The 18,742-nt window shown below is 45.1% G+C and overlaps 1 protein-coding gene across 1 annotated transcript in view; it reads left to right on the top strand.

The window, feature by feature from the left end:
• Nucleotides 1–18,289, top strand: part of LOC134466879 (inositol polyphosphate multikinase-like) — a 28,003-nt gene extending 9,714 nt beyond the window's left edge. The window contains exons 3-4 of the mRNA XM_063220781.1: nt 15,223–15,319; nt 18,076–18,289. Coding sequence (XP_063076851.1) covers nt 15,223–15,319; nt 18,076–18,257 — 279 coding nt within the window. The 3' untranslated portion in view covers nt 18,258–18,289. The remainder of the gene's footprint in view (nt 1–15,222; nt 15,320–18,075) is intronic.
• The last annotated feature ends 453 nt before the right edge of the window (nt 18,290–18,742 follow it).

Here is an 18,742-nt window from a genome sequence, read left to right as displayed (position 1 = left end):
AGTTGCAATTATGCGCACTTTAAAGTCCTTTATGAACGCCCATACATTGATTCTTATGAGTTATGAGTCGCCATGCCTCTGTTTCCCCTGTAGCGCGCTCAACCGTTCACATTCTCCTGGTGTGACAGATTTAAATCCACAAATCTTATCTTCATGATTTGCTTGCGGACTGCCTACTCATATTGTTAGGTCTAAATAAACAAGAAATATAGCGAACATCACAAAAAGAACAGACAACGAACGTCGGGGTAGGAGGTGCATTGAAATAATAGTGGAAACTCGGCGAGGTTTAAAATAACAGCCTCAGAGCAAGTTTGTCGCGACGGCACCACTATTTCATGTTTGCACAAACACGTCTTCGTCGTGGATATTGGGTTGCTGCGCATGTTTCAAAATGAACATTTGCCTCCGTGTTGGAGCTGTTCATTCCCCTCTCTGAGGAACGTTGCAGATGCGCTGACTGAGACTGGAAGAATATTGCGCTCCTAGTCTCTAGCGCTGATTCTTTGTCGAGGCTTATAAGCGACGCGCGGGAACACCAGCGTTCTATTTCAAAGACGCAAGTAGCCAGATCAATGCACTTTTTTCCAACCAGAACTGCACTGCACTTAAATTACACCAACATTTAAGCGTCATTGCGCTGCGTTGGCCTATAACGCGCCATCAGTAGTCTTACGGCTACGGTAGAGAAAGGGAGAGAGGGAAAACAAAACATCACGCAAATAACTTATCGTTACTTATCGGGGCCAGAAAAGTGATCGTTCTTGTAAAAAGTTATCGTCCGATTTATTGACTTATCGTATATCGTGACAGGCTTATACATTAGTCTATAATATAGACTCTATATATTTTTTTATATACTAAAGGAGCATATGACGAGGCTACGGGGGGCGTTGGGAGGCTTATGATGATGTTTGTGGGGCGTTTGTTCAAAAAAGGTTGAGATAAACGTGTCAGCTAAGTGTAATGTAATGGAGTGAATGGAAAAGAGGGACACTGCAGGCAGCAGCGCTTAGTTTGCACTTCCTCCATTGGGTTTAGCTCGCGCTCGTCCAGAGAGACGAGCCCCCGTGGAGGCCTGGCGGCCATCTTTAAACACCCTTAATATAAAACGTGAGTGATGTTGCCCCGAGGTCCGTGCGGCGCCTCTTATTCAAACTCGACGAGCAGCTCTTGAAAAAGGGGGCCCAGCGGGAACGAAACGCTGCCTCGAGCATCCGTTGGCGGAGGGAGGGAGGGAGGGAGGCAGGGATGAATGGAGGGTCTCTGTAGGGTTCCTCAGCAGTGAGAGAGAGAGAGAGAGAGAGAGAGAGAGAGAGAGAGCGAGAGCTGATGGTCGTGTCGGGGAGGTGATGTCTGGTTTGTTATGGCCATTTCTCAGCGTAAAAGTCCAGCAACCCCACTCTCTCCTCTTCACTCTCCCATTTCACAGGTCAGTTGGGCAGGGGAGGAAAGTCGTACAAGGAGACGTAAGCCAGAAGCTTGTCTGTGTATTGTTTTGCGTCTTAACAGAAGCTTCATGCAGACATGCGCTTCCTATATACAGTTCCTCAGGCGATATTGTACGTAGGTGGCATTTAGTGACTTTCGTTTTATTTCTGTTCGTGTTTTATTTAAAAGTTTGGCTATAAATGTAGGTTGCACCCCGGTTGTATGTACTATGCCATACACATACTGTTTATTTCACTGACTTATAACGATGTCAGTGTTTTTTTACTTACTAACCCAAAAGAAGTGGTGATGTTCTAATACAAGGGTCATGTCGCGTCCTTCTTAGTGTCATTATAAAACAAATAATTGGGCTTCTTCTTTTTTTTGAAGATTGACCACCACTACTGGTGGCTCTGAGTTAGCATACTCAGGCAAATAGGGCAGTCCTGGGTAAGCGGTTTGGGCGTCAGACAGGTTGCCGATTCGACTCCCGACCCGCCAGGCTGGTGGGGGAGTAATTAACCAGAGCTCTCCTCCATCCTCCTCCATGACTGAGGTATGACCTGAGCATGATACCGTCCCACTGCACTGCTCCCTTTCGGGCGGCATTGGGGGCTGCCCCTTTGCACGAGTGAGGCATAAATGCAATTTCCTTGTGTGAAGTGAACACTTGTGTGCTGTGGAGTGCTGTGCCACAATGGTAATGGGAGTTTGTAGTTTCCCAGTTGGACTTTCACTTCACTTCACAAATGACCACCCCACAAGGCTGTACAAATTCCAGAAAGGGTGTTTTTGACATGATGTCAGATATCCTAGAATACTGAACATTTCAATGCCTTGGAAGCGGGTTAAACTGTCTGGGATGTTGGTGACGGCGAGTGGCCTCTTTATTCTGTTTAAAAAGCTCAAACCATTAGTCCTTTATTGCTGCTTCTCTTCAAAACTTAACTTGTGTGAAGTCACCATGAAAAGGGCTAATGGTGTTGTGAATGACACTTTCTATGTCACACTAGCTATATTTAACTTACAGGACGTTTTTCATTTACGAATTAATAATTCAGAATTAAATAGTTCCATCGAGTTTACTTTGATCTTTCATTTAATTCCGAATTGTGACGTGTTTACATGAGATATTCAAAGTGGAATTCATCTTAATTCAGAATTAAAGTGAGTTCGTTCTGAATTAAATGTCTCGTGTAAACATGGCCACTGTTCAGGGGGTGCATTTCTCGAAACCGTAGTTGCCAACTATGTTAGCTACTTTATTTGCAATGCAATTTCCCATTGGCAAATACCCAAGTTGCTAACTGGCTAACAACTACACTCTCAAGAAAAAAACACCCCAGTATTGTAGAGTGCAGAACTGCAGTGCTTGTTTTTATCTGGATCATGCAGAGGACATGCAGGTCAATTTTGCACATGTTCCCTCTTTTGTTATACACCATAACTCACACAGTGTGTGGGAACGCCTGTCCACAGGTCACTTGTCTTTCTGGTCTGTGGTCTGTTGTCGTTTTTGGTCTGTGGTCTGTTGCCGTTTTTGGTCTGTCGTTTGTACCATTTACTCTGACTGTATTCGCATGTGTCTTTTAGGCCTAGGACTGTGGCAGTTGTGAAAAAGCACACACCACCAGAATTTTCTTTCTCCTTCCGCCAAGTCCAATTAAATATGCCCAAATTTAATCTATTTAATGCAAGAAGGCTGTGGGGTGTAAAAATGTATGTCGCACTCAGTTATGTTTTCACACTCACACACACCCACACTAGGCACACATTCGCATTCCCAATACGCGCCCACCCACACATGCAAGCGAGCGCATACAGTCACACGTGGTGTGTGGCACCAAAAATACACTTATATACACGCAGGGATGCAGACAGGGGGGAGGGACAAAGGTTCTCCTGGGGCCCAGGGAGAGAGGGGGCCCAGTATTGGGTCCTCATTACATTGTATGTATTGGGGGGGGGGGGCTTTCAGATGACTTTGTCCTGGGCCCGGCCAAAGCTGTCAGCGGCCCTGTATACACGCATACAGTATATAAGCCTAAGGGAGTGAGAATTAGTTTTGTCTTTTGTAGGTCCACACTGGAGGACGCGGCACATTCCCGCTGCACACTCCTACATCCATGTGCTCATTGCCTCTCTCCTCCTCATCCCACTCATCGTCCACGCTCGTGTTGCACGCTTTAAAGTGCTCAGGCTTGCACACAGGGCCGGAGCAATTATGACCTCAAATTAAGAAGTAGGTGCAAGTTCTCTGACCTCGGTCAGTTATGAAAGGCTTTGTTTGCTATGAAACTACTGAACAACCTCAAATTAGAAACAACTCGGACATAATGTAGCCTCTTAGTACTGATGGGGTCATCAACAGGCCTATTCACTCTTTGTTTAAAAACTCAACTGCATCATAACCTCTTCGACAACTGCAGCATTACTAGCAAAGGTTTAACTTTAAGTAACAGATTTAGACTTAGTTGATGCTATTTTGGGCACAGCAGCCTTATAATAGGGTCTCTGGACAAAGAGTTGGTGATACCGCATCACTTCTGAAAATAAGCTCATTTTCTACATTCCCTTGAGTTAATTGATTGGGTTATTAGCTTTCATCCTTTACCTCCAGCCACTCTCTGAGTGCGTTGCAATATGCGACCTTGCCTTCTCCACTTGCGCTTGTCTCCTCGTCCGGCCTCCTGGCCCCTCCTTCGTGGAGGAAACGATAAAGTTTCCCAGCTGTCAGCCTAGCCACAACAACTTTTTAGGGACTGTTTTTCATTCACCATCCCAATTGCAAATGAGAAAAAGACTCTACAATTGAGCTTTTGCAAGATATTGAAATATAATGCTGGTGTCAGTGATGTCATCATGACATATTACTTCCTGGTACGAGGAGAGAAGCAAGTGGAGGAGGCAAGGTCGCATATTGCAACGCACTCTCTGAGTCTGGCAAAGCTAATTCTACCCCCAAGCTAGCACGTGTAATTGAATCGTATGGGGTCAGCTAGCTGCTAGCTAGGAACTAGAAGCACCAACGTCACCAGACTAAGAGAACCGCTGCAAGAACTGAAGAAAGTTAAAACTTGACTATTCAACTGGGGATGTGTGAAATTAGTTTCCAGACATGGTGTGGAATTGTTTTAATGTGGATTATTGTATGTAACACCAGCTAAAGAAAGGGTTGACATGGCGAAGCCTCTTGTCAACAATTGACAGCCAGGAGCAAGCTTTTGGCAATGAATTGTTGCCAATGTGTTTTTTTATTATTGCAATGAAAAATGAAATGAAATGCACCTGTTGGACAGGTGTACAAAGCATTTCGTAAGCATTTTACTACTAAAAAGAGGCAGATCATCATCAGATGGAATCACAACATTTCCTTGTTATTTTTGTTGTAGCAAATGGTGGTGCTTTGTTGTTTGTTTGCCACCTTGACCATTCCTATATCCACTCTCCTCTTTGTGCTTTTGCTGATGCCAGCCTGTGTGTGTGTGTGTGTGCGTGTGCGTGTGCGTGTGCGTGTGCGTGTGCGTGCGTGCGTGTCTGTGTGCGCGCGTGCGCGCGTGTGTGTGTATGCTTGCTTGCTGTGCTCACACACTGAGGCTTTTCTTTTGTCACCCACCTGAGGTGGCGTTTAATTAGCAGCTTCGCTACGTCCCGCTAGCTCCCCCTTTGTGTTCGGACCGCCACAGCACCCAACCGTTTCATGCCATCAGGCCCGCCGACAGGGGGGACAAATGGGTATGGTGTCCCGGGCCCAGGGAGATAGGGGCCCCAGAATTGGGTCCCCATTACATTTTATGTATTGGGTAGGGGGCCCTTTCAGATGATTTTGTCCTCGGCCCAGCAAAAGCTGTCAGCGGCCCTGCATGCCATGCCCACACACCGGCTTGCGTTGCGAGACTCCATTCGTGGGCATGTGCTACCCACATTTTCTCCCCCTGGGGTGGTAAGAGCTCAGAGGAGGCAGGTTTGATGGGTTTCTGAGTGGGGGGATGATTTCCTCCTGGTGTGTCATGCATCCGACTCGTCTGGATGGATAGATGACTCTCTTTCTCTTGCGTGCTCTCTCGCTCTCTTTCTATCTCTCTCTCTCTTTCTCTCTCTCTCTCTCTCTCTCTCTCTCTCTCTGTCTCTCTTTCTATCTCTATCTCGCTCTCTTTCGCTCTCTCCTTCTAACTCTCTCTCTCTCTCTCTGTCTCTCTTTCTATCTCTCTCTCGCTCTCTTTCGCTCTCTCCTTCTAACTCTCTCTCTCTCTCTCTCTCGCTCTCTTTCGCTCTCTCCTTCTAACTCTCTCTCTCTCTCTCTCTCTTTCTCTCTTTCCCTCTCTCTTCTTCTCTTTCTCTCTCTTCTTCTCCCTCTCTCCCTCTCTCTCTCTCTCTAATTCTCTCTCTCTCTCTCTCTCTCTCTCTCTCTCTCTCTCTCTCTCTCTCTCTCTCTCTCTTTCTCTCTCCTCCTTCTGGTGCTTCTCAGTTGTAAACAAACACACTGATAAATTAAAAAAGAAGGACCCGCAAAACCAATATTATGCCTCCAAACATCTTTTTAATTATGTTTGGTGATGTTCCAGGCATGCCACGCACTCTTTATCAAACAAGACTTAAAGGTGTTGCACCCACCCAGACATTTAATTTAGACAAACGCCTTTTGCTGCAGGCCACTTTACTACAAGCACAGTCTTGACTCTTGGCAAACGTTGTGTGTGAAGTTCCTTAAGCAACAAGACACTCACTACAGCCCGATAAGCTCAGCTTCCCCCTTTTTTTTAGCAGCTGGGGTGCATTTCTGGAAAGCGTAATTATTAGCAGTTAGCAACTTCAGTAGTTGCCAATGGGACATTGCATTGCAATCAACAAAGTACCTACAACAATAGTTAGCAACTACGGTTTCCAGAAATGCAGCCCTGTAGAGAAGTAACATGTGGTCTCTACTTCAGACCTTGTTGCCTTTTCATCACTTAGTGTCGGTTTACCACAAGAGAGTATGATGTTTCAGTCAATGATGCAATATGCATTTCCAGGTCTTTGTGTCGTTGGTGTCTGCTTGTTTGCAAATGAAAATTCATGCGTAACATTTTCGGGACCTGTGTTTTAGTTGGTGCAATACAGTATACTTATGTAAGACTTGGTCAAGCTGTTTGCTGATGATAGGGTTGTTAAGGATGAAAGCCCTTTACACACCTTTTAAAATGGTTATGTCTGCCTTATTACACTGTTTTATGAAGACTAATGACATGCATAGCATATCGATTTGTTCTTGAGCACTTCTCATTACATCCAAACATAGCTATTATTTTTTCCACCTTTGGAACCATTGCTACTACTTTTTAATGCACATGGAAGAAGAGGAGATGTTTATGAGGATGTAGATTACACCATATGTGTAAGGCTGTACCGCCTTGTTCAACATGTACATCTTTCTGAAATGCATGAAGTAAAAAAAATCCTTTTTTATGATCAATAACGGTACGGTATTACGGTAGATACATATGCACTTTTTGCTGTTTTCTGCTCCTGTGGTTTGCTGACATATAATGTTAACTATATTTTTAAGAATATTTTCATTGCGCTATTGATGGGACGGTGAGAGAGGGAGTAAAAGGAAAAGTGAGGGGAGTATCAGGAAATGATCTCGGGTTGGACTCTAACTCAGGTCCCCAGAGTAATGGTATGGCGCTTTAGCCCACTGATTCATGGCACCCCTTACACATATTTTTAAAACCAATGCCCCTGCCGGTCATTCATGCTGTTGCTAATGTCATGTGTCCCTTGCGTTATGTTCCAGGTCTAAAACCAATACCCCCCGCTAGTCATTCATCTTGTTGCTAATGTCATGTGTCCCTTGCGTTATGTTCCAGGTCTAAAACCAATACCCCCTGCCGGTCATTCATCTTGTTGCTAATGTCATGTGTCCTTTGCGTTATGTTCCAGGTCTAAAACCAATACACCCGCTAGTCATTCATCTTGTTGCTAATGTCGTGTGTCCCTTGCGTTGTGTTCCAGGTCTAAAACCAATATGTTGTTGCTAATGTCATGTGTCCCTTGCGTTGTGTTCCAGGTCTAAAACCAATACCCCCTGCCCCCTGGCACACGCACACACGCACACACACACACCCTCATGCACACACACACAGGCACGCACGCACGTACAGACAGTTCAGCCCTCCGGCACATTCATTAGGAGATGAAAGGGTGTTTCCAGCGCTGCTACAGCCCCCCCATACCCCCCCCCCCCCCCACCTCAATACGGAGATGTTTAATTTAGCCCTGAGTGGAGTACAGCACACTACGACAAAAGCAATGAGAGAGAGAGAGAGAGAGAGAGAGAGAGAGAGAGAGAGAGAGAGAGAGAGAGAGAGAAGAGAGAGAGAGAGAGAGAGAGAGAGAGAGAGAGAGAGAAGAGAGAGAGAGAGAGAGAGAGAGAGAGAGAGAGAGAGAGAGAGAGAGAGAGAGAGAGAGAGAGAGAGAGAGAGAGAGAGAGAGAGAGAGAGAGAGAGAGCCAATATGTAATGTCCCCGTAAATAATGGCCTTCCGACAACTGCTGGTCCGAGTTCATGTAGTTTATTTCTCTTCATACATAGATCTGGTACCACCGTAAGGAATTGGTAGCATTTTTACGGGTGCATTAGGCCCTTACTGCTGTTAGAATGCTCAAATCACAACAGCGGCAACCAACATAACAATAGAATTATAGAACAAAAACAATAGAACAAAACAATTATAGAACCAGGGCTACTGGGTTCTTTACACTCCCACCAAATTATACGTTTTAAAGGGTGAGAGACAAACTTTAAAACATAATTTCAATGACAAAAATACAAAGATATAACAGTAACAATTTTTTTTTTTTTTTTTTGGTAGCCTTTCTTTCTTTTGCTGGCTTCACTGTTTTTATTTTTTTTTTGGAAGCCTTTCTCTTTTTTTTGCTGGCTTCGTGTTTTTTTTTTTTTTTTAACATATATATACATAAGCAATGATCAAAGTCTTCAAAGTGAGTTCTTCTTTCATATCAGTGTATATGTTTGTAAGGGCAGCGATCCGCCTCACCCTTGTCGATTCGCAAGTCCAGTACAGTTCTGAACTTGCTTTCTCTTGTGTGTGTAGTTTGTGTTCTTCTTTCATGTCGGTGTGTGTGTTTTAAAGGGCAGCGATCCGCCTCACCCTTGTCGATTCGCAAGTCCAGTACAGTTCTGGACTTGCTTTCTCTTGTGTGTGTGTGGTAGGTAACAGTTTCCTGGAGTCTTTGTGCTGTGTAATGTTAGGTGTATGCTTTTCAGTGTGAGTTGTCAGTGTTTTCAGCTTCCAACAACAACACCAACTTTTGCACAGGACGCTCCACAAGAGAAAGTTTTGTGGTCTCTCTCTTATCGTTCAGGTGTTTGTCTTTTAGGAATATCTTGGCTCGTCTCACGAGTCCATCTTGGCCTTTGGTTATTTCAGAGACTCTCCCAAGTCTCCACTGACTCCTGGGTAGGGAGTCCTCGCAATCCATGACTATGTCTCCAACTTGAAGGTTTCTCTTGGTGTTGCGCCAGCATTGTCTGTTTCTGACACTGTTAAGGTACTCTCTTTTCCACCTACTCCAGAACTGTTCGGTTAGGTACTGCACCTGACGCCATCTTTTTGTTCCATACAGGTCTGTCCTGTCAAAGGTGCCAGGAGGGGGTAAGGCAGCTGTAGATTTCATGGTTACAAGATGATTCGGAGTGAGGGGCTCTAAGCTATTTGGAGTGTTAAGCGTGTCAACAGTGAGTGGGCGACTGTTAACTATGGCCATTGTTTCGTAGAAGAAAGTTCGCAGAGATGCATCATTCAGTCTACCAGGAGACAGCAGAAGAGTGGCGTCAAGGACACTTCGTACTGTTCTTATTTGACGTTCCCATACACCCCCTGCATGGCTGGCATGTGGTGCATTCATCACAAACTCACACTGTTTCTCTGTAAGAAATGTGTTGAGTCTCTCCATGTCCAGTTCTTTCAGAGCAGCATTCAGTTCATTTTTTGCACCCATAAAGTTAGTGCCTTGATCACATTTGATCTGTCTCACAGCACCTCTTAAGGCAATGAAACATCTGAGTCCATTTATGAAGGTATCTGTAGACAAATCTTCCAGCATCTCAATGTGAATTGCTCTGGAGCAGAAACAGGTGAATAGTAGGCCGTACCTCTTCTGTTCTTTTCTTCCTTGTTTAGTCCAGAAGGGGCCAAAGCAGTCCATGCCGCAGTAGGTGAATGGTGGTGTGAGGGTTCTGTGCGTTCCACTGGAAGGTCGCTCATTCTTTGACCTTCGATGGGCCTTCTTAGACGCCGGCATGTAACACAGTGTCGGATGTAAGTTGCAACTGCTCTGCTCAAACCACAGATCCAATATCCATTATACCTTATTTCGTTGATAGTGAAGTTTTTTCCCTTGATGTTTCACTTTTTCATGACAAAGAGCAATGATGAGCTTTGCTATGTGTTGTCCCTGTGGTATGACTGTGGGATGTTTGAATGGAGTAGGAAGAGAAGACCGGCTGAGTCTCCCTCCCACCTTGAGCACTTTGTCTGCGTCCAGGAACACATCGAGATCATACAATTTGCTGGTCTTTGGAAGGTGTTGTCCATTGCTCAGTAGTTTTATCTCTTCCTTGTATGCTTGTGCCTGCAGTTGCTTGATTATGAATTGTTCTGCGCTTTGTCTTTCACAGACTGTTGAAAGGGTGGATGCTTTGTTCTTTCTTGCGCGTCGCATGAGGCGAGCAATTGCTCGTACGGCACTAGACCACGAGGAAAATTTGGTTAGTCTGTCGATGAGATTTACTTGCTCAGCTGTTTCTGTCTGGAAACACTTGAGCCTTTCTGACTTCAGGATCACCGACCGGTAGCTCTGAGGGCTCTTCAGATGGCATTTCTATGTCTTTTTCCCATAAGAAGCTTGGTCCAGTGAACCAGTCTGATGCCAGTAACTCGTCTACGGTTGTTCCTCTGGAAGCATAGTCTGCTGGATTTCTGTCAGTTGGTACATAAAACCACTGTTTGGGGTCTGAGGCATGACGGATTTTCTGAACTCTGTTTGCAACAAAGGTGTGGAAGCGACGGGCATCATTGTTAATGTAGCCTAGGACGACCTTTGAATCGGTCCAGTAAAACTCCTCCACTTCTGAATAGCCTAATTCTTCTTTGAGCATGTTGCTTACTGTGACTGACACAACGGCTGCGGTGAGCTCCAATCTGGGTATAGTTGCAACTTTCAGTGGTGAGACACGTGCTTTTCCCAGGAGAAGACAACAGTGGACATCTCCCTTTTCATTGATCAGTCTCAGGTAAGTGCATTGTCCATAGCCTGCAGTGCTGGCGTCTGAGAAGTGATGTAGCTGTGTTTTGGTGACCTTTCCAAAGCCTGCCGGCTGATAGCAACGGGTTATGTGGATTTTCTCCAGTTTAACGAGGTCATCTCGCCATCTCTCCCACCGTGGCTTTAAACTTTCTGGAATTGGCTCATCCCACTTTGTTCCTTCATGGCACATTTCTTGAAGAACTCTTTTTCCATTGAGGAGATAAGGTGCAATGAAACCCAGTGGGTCGTACACAGAGGCAAGAGATGAGAGGACACCCCGTCTTGTTGCTGGTTGATTCTTTGGTGTAACTTTGAAAGTGAAGCAATCATTGTCGACGTTCCAGTTTATTCCTAGAGCTCTCTCTAATGCTCCATCATTGAATGTGAGACTCTTGGCTTTGATGTCTGTGGCAAGTTCAGTTGCCGGGATGCTTTGCAGAACAGCGTGGTTGTTTGACACAAATTTGTGTAAGCGCAGACCTCCCTTTGCACACAGCTCACGAGCCTCTTTTGCTAGACAGATGGCCTTGTCTTCACTGTCCACACTGGTCACCCCATCGTCCACGTAGAATTCTCTGGCAACGAAGTGTGATCCCAGTGGATGTGAGTCTCTGTGTTCTTTGGCCAGTTGCTTTAAACCATAATTTGCACACCCTGGTGAAGAGACGGCTCCAAAGAGATGAACTTTCATTCTAAACTCTTGGACAGCTGAAGTGGTGTCTCCATTCTCCCACCATAGGAAGCGTAGATAGTCTCGATCCTTCTCAGATACATGGAATTGATGGAACATTTTTTCCACATCACACATCAGGGCAATGTGGTGCTGTCGAAAACGGATGAGCACACCTGTCAGACTATTAGTCATGTCCGGACCTGACAGAAGGTGTTGATTGAGACTGCTTCCCTTGTACTTTGCTGAGCAATCGAAGACTACTCTAAGCTTGTCAGGTTTTTTGGGATGATAGACACCATGGTGAGGTATAAACCACTTCTCTCCATCTGTGCCTTCGGAATATGCCTTTTCTACATCACCTCTTTCAATTATGTCAGCCATGTATTTTACATAGTCCCTTTTGTAACTTTCATTTGCATTTAACTTTCTTTTCAGGTGATTGAGCCTCACAATGGCAAGCTGCTTGTTGTCAGGTAAGCATGGTCTTTCCTTGAATGGGAGGGGCATTTCATAATGTCCTTGGGAATTTTTCTTTATGTTGTTTTTTAGTTTGTCGAGAAACATTAAATCTTCTTGAGAAACTGTTTTGTCATTGTCTTGCGTGTCTCTGAAATCAGTCTCTAGAATTTTAAGAGCATCAAAGGGAGTTATGGCTGGTAGCTCATTCACAGTCACCCTGTGGCAATGACTGGTTGACAATGGATCAGAGTTTGAAAATGAACATCCAACAATAGCCCATCCTAGGTCTGTGCGTATGGCAAAGGGTTCTTCATCCTTTCCTGTAATGACTTGTCTGGGTACGAGTGTCCTTGGACAATTGTAGCCTACCAGTAGTCCTACCTCACAATTAAGCAATGGCGGTATCTGATCTGCTATTGTGGTGAGATGGCTCCATCTGCTGGCTGTTTCATGAGTTGGAATATGCTCTCTGTTGACAGGAATACAGTTTTTGGTGTAGGCGGGTGGTAGATCAATGTGCACAGTGGAATTGAAGGCTCTCACTCGCAAGCCGGATGCTCTTTCACTATTCAGAATCATATTCTCTCCTATCATGGTAGTAAGTTTCAGTTTTACTGGGTAAGTGGTAAGCTGTAGCTCTTTGCATACTTCTTGGTCAATGAAAGTGGAGTCACTTTGAGTGTCTAGTAAGGCATATACAAGTTTCTCATTTGATGGATTTTTTTCATTTGAGACCCACACTGGTACTATCATAGAAGTATTAACTGACTGACCTTGGCTGGTGACGTTAAGAGAAGTGACAGATGTTGATTCCACCTCATTGAATTGCACTGAGTTGACTTGCCTCACTCTATGTTCATCTGTTCTGTTGCTGTTGTGAAGGCAGGTGGGATGTTGTCCTTTGCACAGGGTGCACTTGTGACGATATCTGCAGTTCTTTGTTCCATGACCAGCTTTTAGACAGCTGTAACACAGTCTGTTGTCTTTGACATAGGTCTGCCTATATTGTAACGTTTGATTTAAGAATTCTGGGCATTTGGGGAGCTGATGGTAGTTGTCTTGGCAAAACATGCATGGGCTTTTGACTTTTTCCTTTGTTGTTAGGCCTATATCATTTTCATTTGCAGCTGCTTGGGTAGTAAAGACATTAACTTTGTTCCCTTTGAATTCCTTCGCCTCTCTCTTGTCGTGAGATGAATGAAGAGCGTGAAGAGAAGTTACAGGGTTGCATGCTATTTCTGCCTCCAGAGACACAAAGTCGGCGAATTCTCTGAAGGTGGGAAATGTTCCTCCTTCTACAAGGGTTTTTGTAACTTGACGGTTCCAGCGAGCTGCCAGCCAATCGGGCACTTTAAGAATCAGCTTTTGGTTCTCTTCGCAGTCATTTAGAATATCCAAGCCTTTTACATGTGGAATTGCTTGTAGACATGCGTTTAAAAAGTCAGAGAATGATCTTAGCCCTTCAGCGTCTTTAGATGATATTTTTGGCCAGTTGGATAGCTTATCTCTGAAAGCTCTTTGTATGGCAAAGGGCTGCCCATATCTTTGATTAAGCCTTTTTCCAGGCATCTCTGTAAGCATCATCATCACTTCTAAAGAATGTCCCTTCGATACATTTTTGGGCTGCGCCGCTGACATATTTCTTCAAGTAATACAGTTTATCTGCAGGGGAGATGTTCTTTTTATCTATGAGTGACTGAAACGAAGCTTTCCATTCAATGTAGTGAATTGGGTCGCCACTGAACACAGTAGGTGTTGGTACTGGAAGTCTCTGTGTGGCTATGCTATCTTGAATTGCTTTTGCTAAACAGGAGACATCGAGTGAAGGCGTTTGGGTGTTTGAAGATGGAATGTCATGGTTAGATTGCGTCAGGGCGCGAGGAGTACTTTGGTTAAGTGGTTGGTGTTCACGAGAGGGCTGGAAGATCTGTGCGTCATACTCCTCTCTTACTTCTCTGTCATACACTTCGAATCTCGCTCGAGCGACCTTTAAGTCATTCATTGCTTTCCATTGTTCCATTTTTGCTGCCTCTTTTCTACACTCCTCTTCTACCTCTCTCATTTTCTTCTCCTGCTGTTCTTTCTCTATTAAACTCTCGTATTCAGCTTCTTTTGCTGCTAGATCTGCCGCTGCTTCCGCTCGTTTTTCGGCGACACTGGAATGTTTTGAAAGACAGCTGATTTCTGAAACGGATCCATACACTGACCTGGCATATTCTGGTTCGCGTAATTCACGCACGCGTTGTCCTACACATTCTGCATCGTACTCAAAAACCAGTCTGTCATTAAGCATTTGTGTGAGGTCACCAGTTACTGCTACACATGCATCAACTTTTCGTCTTATCTCTGGATCAGGCGCATAATGCGATCTTAATTCATCAAACATTTTCAGAACATCAGCTTTTCCTTTTGCTAGTTCGTCTACGAGAGCTCCATTACGTTTTCCTGTTATCTCACACTTGAGTTCTTGTCTGGTTGTACGCGCTGACACTTTCCACTGTTCATAAAGACTACACAGTTTCTTTTCTCTTTTGTTTTGCTCTTCTTTACTGTATAGTAACATTTTTTCCGTAGGAATGCGTTCGCGTTCAGAGCGTCTAACTGAGACTACATCATCATCATCCTTTGGCACAGGCCTATCGACAATTGTTTCATTGCAAAGAAAAGTGTTAAGTTCTTGCCTTTTCGCTGCCTTTTCTGTGTCCATCTCGTGTTGGGATTGCGATCTCCTTCCCCTTTCCGTGCGAGTTGACTTGACACTTGTCCGATGTGATGTTTGTTTGAATTTCTCCGATGACCATTACACTTGCGTCGATCTGGTGCTCGCTGCTTCTTTCCTCTGTGACTTTGTTGCGATCATCCAGTCGGGCAGGTGTGGATCAATTCCTTACTGTAATGTCCCCGTAAATAATGGCCTTCCGACAACTGCTGGTCCGAGTTCATGTAGTTTATTTCTCTTCATACATAGATCTGGTACCACCGTAAGGAATTGGTTGCCTTTTACGGGTGCATTAGGCTCTTACTGCTGTTAGAATGCTCAAATCACAACAGCGGCAACCAACATAACAATAGAATTATAGAACAAAAACAATAGAACAAAACAATTATAGAACCAGGGCTACTGGGTTCTTTACACATATCTTGTTGCTAATGTCATGTGTCCCTTGCGTTATGTTCCAGGTCTAAAACCAATATGTCGTTGCTAATGTCACGTGTCCCTTGCGTTGTGTTCCAGGTCTAAAACCAATATGTTGTTGCTAATCTCATATGTCCCTTGCATTGTGTTCCAGGTCTAAAACCAATATGTTGTTGCTAATGTCATGTGTCCCTTGCGTTGTGTTCCAGGTCTACTCGGAGGACAGCAGAGACCCCTGCCTGTTGAAGCTGCAGCGCTACCTTCCCACGTACTACGGCACCTGGTCCTCACCTGAGGCCCCCTCCGGTAAGAAGGCTGTGTCCTTTTTTTTTTGACTTTATTTGATAGGACAGTGTTAGGGCCAAAACATACCAAGGCGGAATAGAACGGTCGCAGGACGAACGCGGTCTTTCTGCTTGTTTCGGCCGGCATGTTTTTCTCTGCCTTTCACACTGACAGCGTCGGCGTGCGCGGCAATCCTATTCAAAACCCTCCCCACAGCCAAAGCTAGCATGCTACTTTGCCATTCATTTGAATGAGACACCGCCGTTCGCCGGCGTGAAAAATACGCTCGAGTTCTATTTTCCAAATGCAGCGCGGCGTGGAGCCGGCTCCCGCTCCGACGCTCGACTACCGCCGGTTGGTGTGTAAGGACAGATATGTTTCTATGTATTTTCACCGACGCCGGTAAAAAAAACGCGGCCGTTCCGCGATGCTTTACCGCCCTGGTGTGTAAGACCCCTTAGAGGTGGACAGGAAGCGAATTGGTGAGAGAGACGGGGAGGGGTCGGCAAGGGACCCGGCCGGGCTGGGAATCGAACCTGGCTTAGCCGCATGGGAGGCGAGTGCCCTACCGGTTGGCCACGGCAGGGCCAAGAATGCTGTTTCCTATGAGTGAAAAGGTCCTCTTGGGATGATAGTTGAAGAATATCAATACACATTACAAAAAAAAGACGTAAAGAAACCATATCTCCATTAGAATGGCCAAGCTCTTTGAAAGGATTTAGGGAAAACAATACAATGCTGTGTCGCCAGGTACTGACAAATAAAGGCTAGTGTGCAGGGCTCTGTGATACAGTCCCATTTTTAGAAATAAGCTTATTTTATACCTCCACCAGAGTTAAATAATAGGGTTTTACCGTTCTCCTATACTTTCAACCGTTCTCTGGGTAAGGCAGTGCAAATTTTAACTCCAAGCTAGCAGTTGATATTAAGTCCTATGAGACCAGTTAGCTGCCAGCTGGTCTCATAGTACTCAATGTTAACTGCTAGCATGGAGGTAAAATTTGCACTGCCATACTCAGAGAACGGTTGAAAGTACAGGAGAAAGGTAAAACTCAACTATTTAACTCAAGGGGAGGTTTAATATGAGCTTATATCCAAAAATGGGACAGTATCACTTTAACACCAGCCAACAGGCCAAATGCTGGTGAAATTTCAGTTTGGCTGGTAGAAAAGATCAACTTACTAGCCACTGTGACCCATTAGTGACTATGTTTGGCCAGTAAGTTTAATGTCTACTGGCCATTTTGGCTTTTGATGAAAAAAGTTTATTTAGAGCCCTGCTAGTGTGAGCAATACAACTGCATGTAAATAAAGTAGAGTATTTAAACGGGCAAATGAAATGACCTTTATTCTCGTGAAGTGGGTGTATCCTCTGCTTTGAACCTATCTGCTAGATGGAACCTATTTGTTTTTGCTTTTTTTTGTTTTGAACATTGTGTGTGAACAAGAAGTTAGCGTTGTATTGTGGTCGTGCTCTACAAATAACCACGTGTGGGAGAGGCGAGCTTGTGGTTTTACTCTGAGCTGCTGTGTCCGGAACAAGTTAGCCTCTACTTGTTAATTCCCTTTTAAAAAAAACAATCAACAGAGAAGACTAATTTTAGACTTTAGACACACAATCTGCACAGCAACACGCAGGTCGTGTCAAGAACACGGCTTCCCATTATAACCATTACATGTTACCTTTATGTCAATGCAGATGGTTCTAAGTTAGAAATTTGTTCTAAATTTGTTAACATTTTGAGTCAATTTGTTTCAACTTGAATATTCAGGGACGACTTTTGACAATGGTTATTTGTTGCCATTGGTCAGTGGTAAAAGGGCTCTATTGTTGTTATGGTGCTGTGATATGTAGTGGAGTCGAATAGAGTTAAGGGCCGTACACACACGTCGCTGCTAGTTACTCGCTCAGCGAATGAGCTCAATAGAATGTCAATGTGTCCCAGCGAGACTCGCAGGCGAGTAGGCGAGTACTGTAAAAGCGATGCGATATGTGGGCGGAAAATATTTTATCTTCGAGCGAGGCGAGTAAACGAGTAACCAATTGGAAGGCAGAGTTCGGTACTTCTCGCCTGTTCATTGCCAGTTAAAGCAGTGGGAACTTTCAGCGAACGCTCCATGAAAGAGTGGCGAGTAGGCGAGCAAGCGAAAAGCTAGCTTTGTGTGTGTACGCCGCTTTACTCTATTGATCCCAAAAGAAATTAGGGTCTCTAGCTGCGTACACTACATATACAGTAGTAGACATACTATAACATATGATGACAGTAATGGCGTGTGTGTGTGTGTGTGTGTGTTTTTCATTCTGTTTGCATGTGAATGTATATGAGTATACTGAGGCGCTTAGCCTATAGGCCTATAGTTAAGGCAGATGGAATGATGACAAACCAATGCATTTTGCATGTGCTGTAGAACACATGTCCCAGGGCTTCGGGAGAATTTAGCCAAAAGCATGCTCAGCCTTTAGTTTGAGTGTGTGCTCTGTGATCTGAGTTTGCATATCTGATAATCTTGTTTCTCTTGCTAATGGTGTGTGTGTGTGTGTGTGTGTGTGTGTACCTGTACTTGTTTGGCATGTTTGTTTGCTTTTTTGCTGCATCTGTGTGTGTGGTCTGTCTGTCTGTCTGTCTGTCTGTCTGTCTGTCTCTCTCTCTGTGTCTGTGCGCGCATGTGTGTGTACCCGTCTGCATACATGCATGCGGGTCTGTGTGTTTTCTGTGTTCACACTAATGCGTGTGTGTGTGTGTGTGTGTGTGTGTGTCATCGTGTCCTCCACCCAGAGCTGTACCTGCACCTGGAGGACGTGACGCGGCGTTTCCGGCGGCCGTGCATCATGGACGTGAAGATCGGCCAGCGCAGCTACGACCCCTTCGCCTCGCTGGAGAAGCAGCAGCAGCAGATACGCAAATACCCCCTGATGGAGGAGATCGGCTTCCTGGTGCTGGGCATGAGGGTGAGTTAACACACACACACACACGCACACGCACACACGCACGCACACACACACACGCACACACACACAGATACACAGATAAACACACACACACACACACACACACACACACACACACACCCTAGCAAGTACCCACTCATGGAGGAGATCGGCCTCCTGGTGCTGGGCATGAGGGTGAGTAACTAACACACACACACACACACACACACACACACACACACACACACACACACACACACACACACACACACACACACACACACACACACACACACACACACACACACAAACAGATACACAGATAAACACACACACCGACAGGCACACACACACACACACACCCTAGCAAATACCCCCTGATGGAGGAGATCGGCTTCCTGGTGCTGGGCATGAGGGTGAGGAACTAACACACACACACACACACACGCACACGCACACGCACACGCACACACACACACACACACACACACACACACACACCACACACACACACA

This window comes from Engraulis encrasicolus, chromosome 17, assembly GCF_034702125.1.
Source record: "Engraulis encrasicolus isolate BLACKSEA-1 chromosome 17, IST_EnEncr_1.0, whole genome shotgun sequence".
In the NCBI taxonomy this organism is placed as follows: Eukaryota; Metazoa; Chordata; class Actinopteri; order Clupeiformes; family Engraulidae; genus Engraulis; species Engraulis encrasicolus.
Note: the sequence above shows the minus strand (reverse complement) of the source record. Positions and strands in the feature narration are given on the sequence as shown.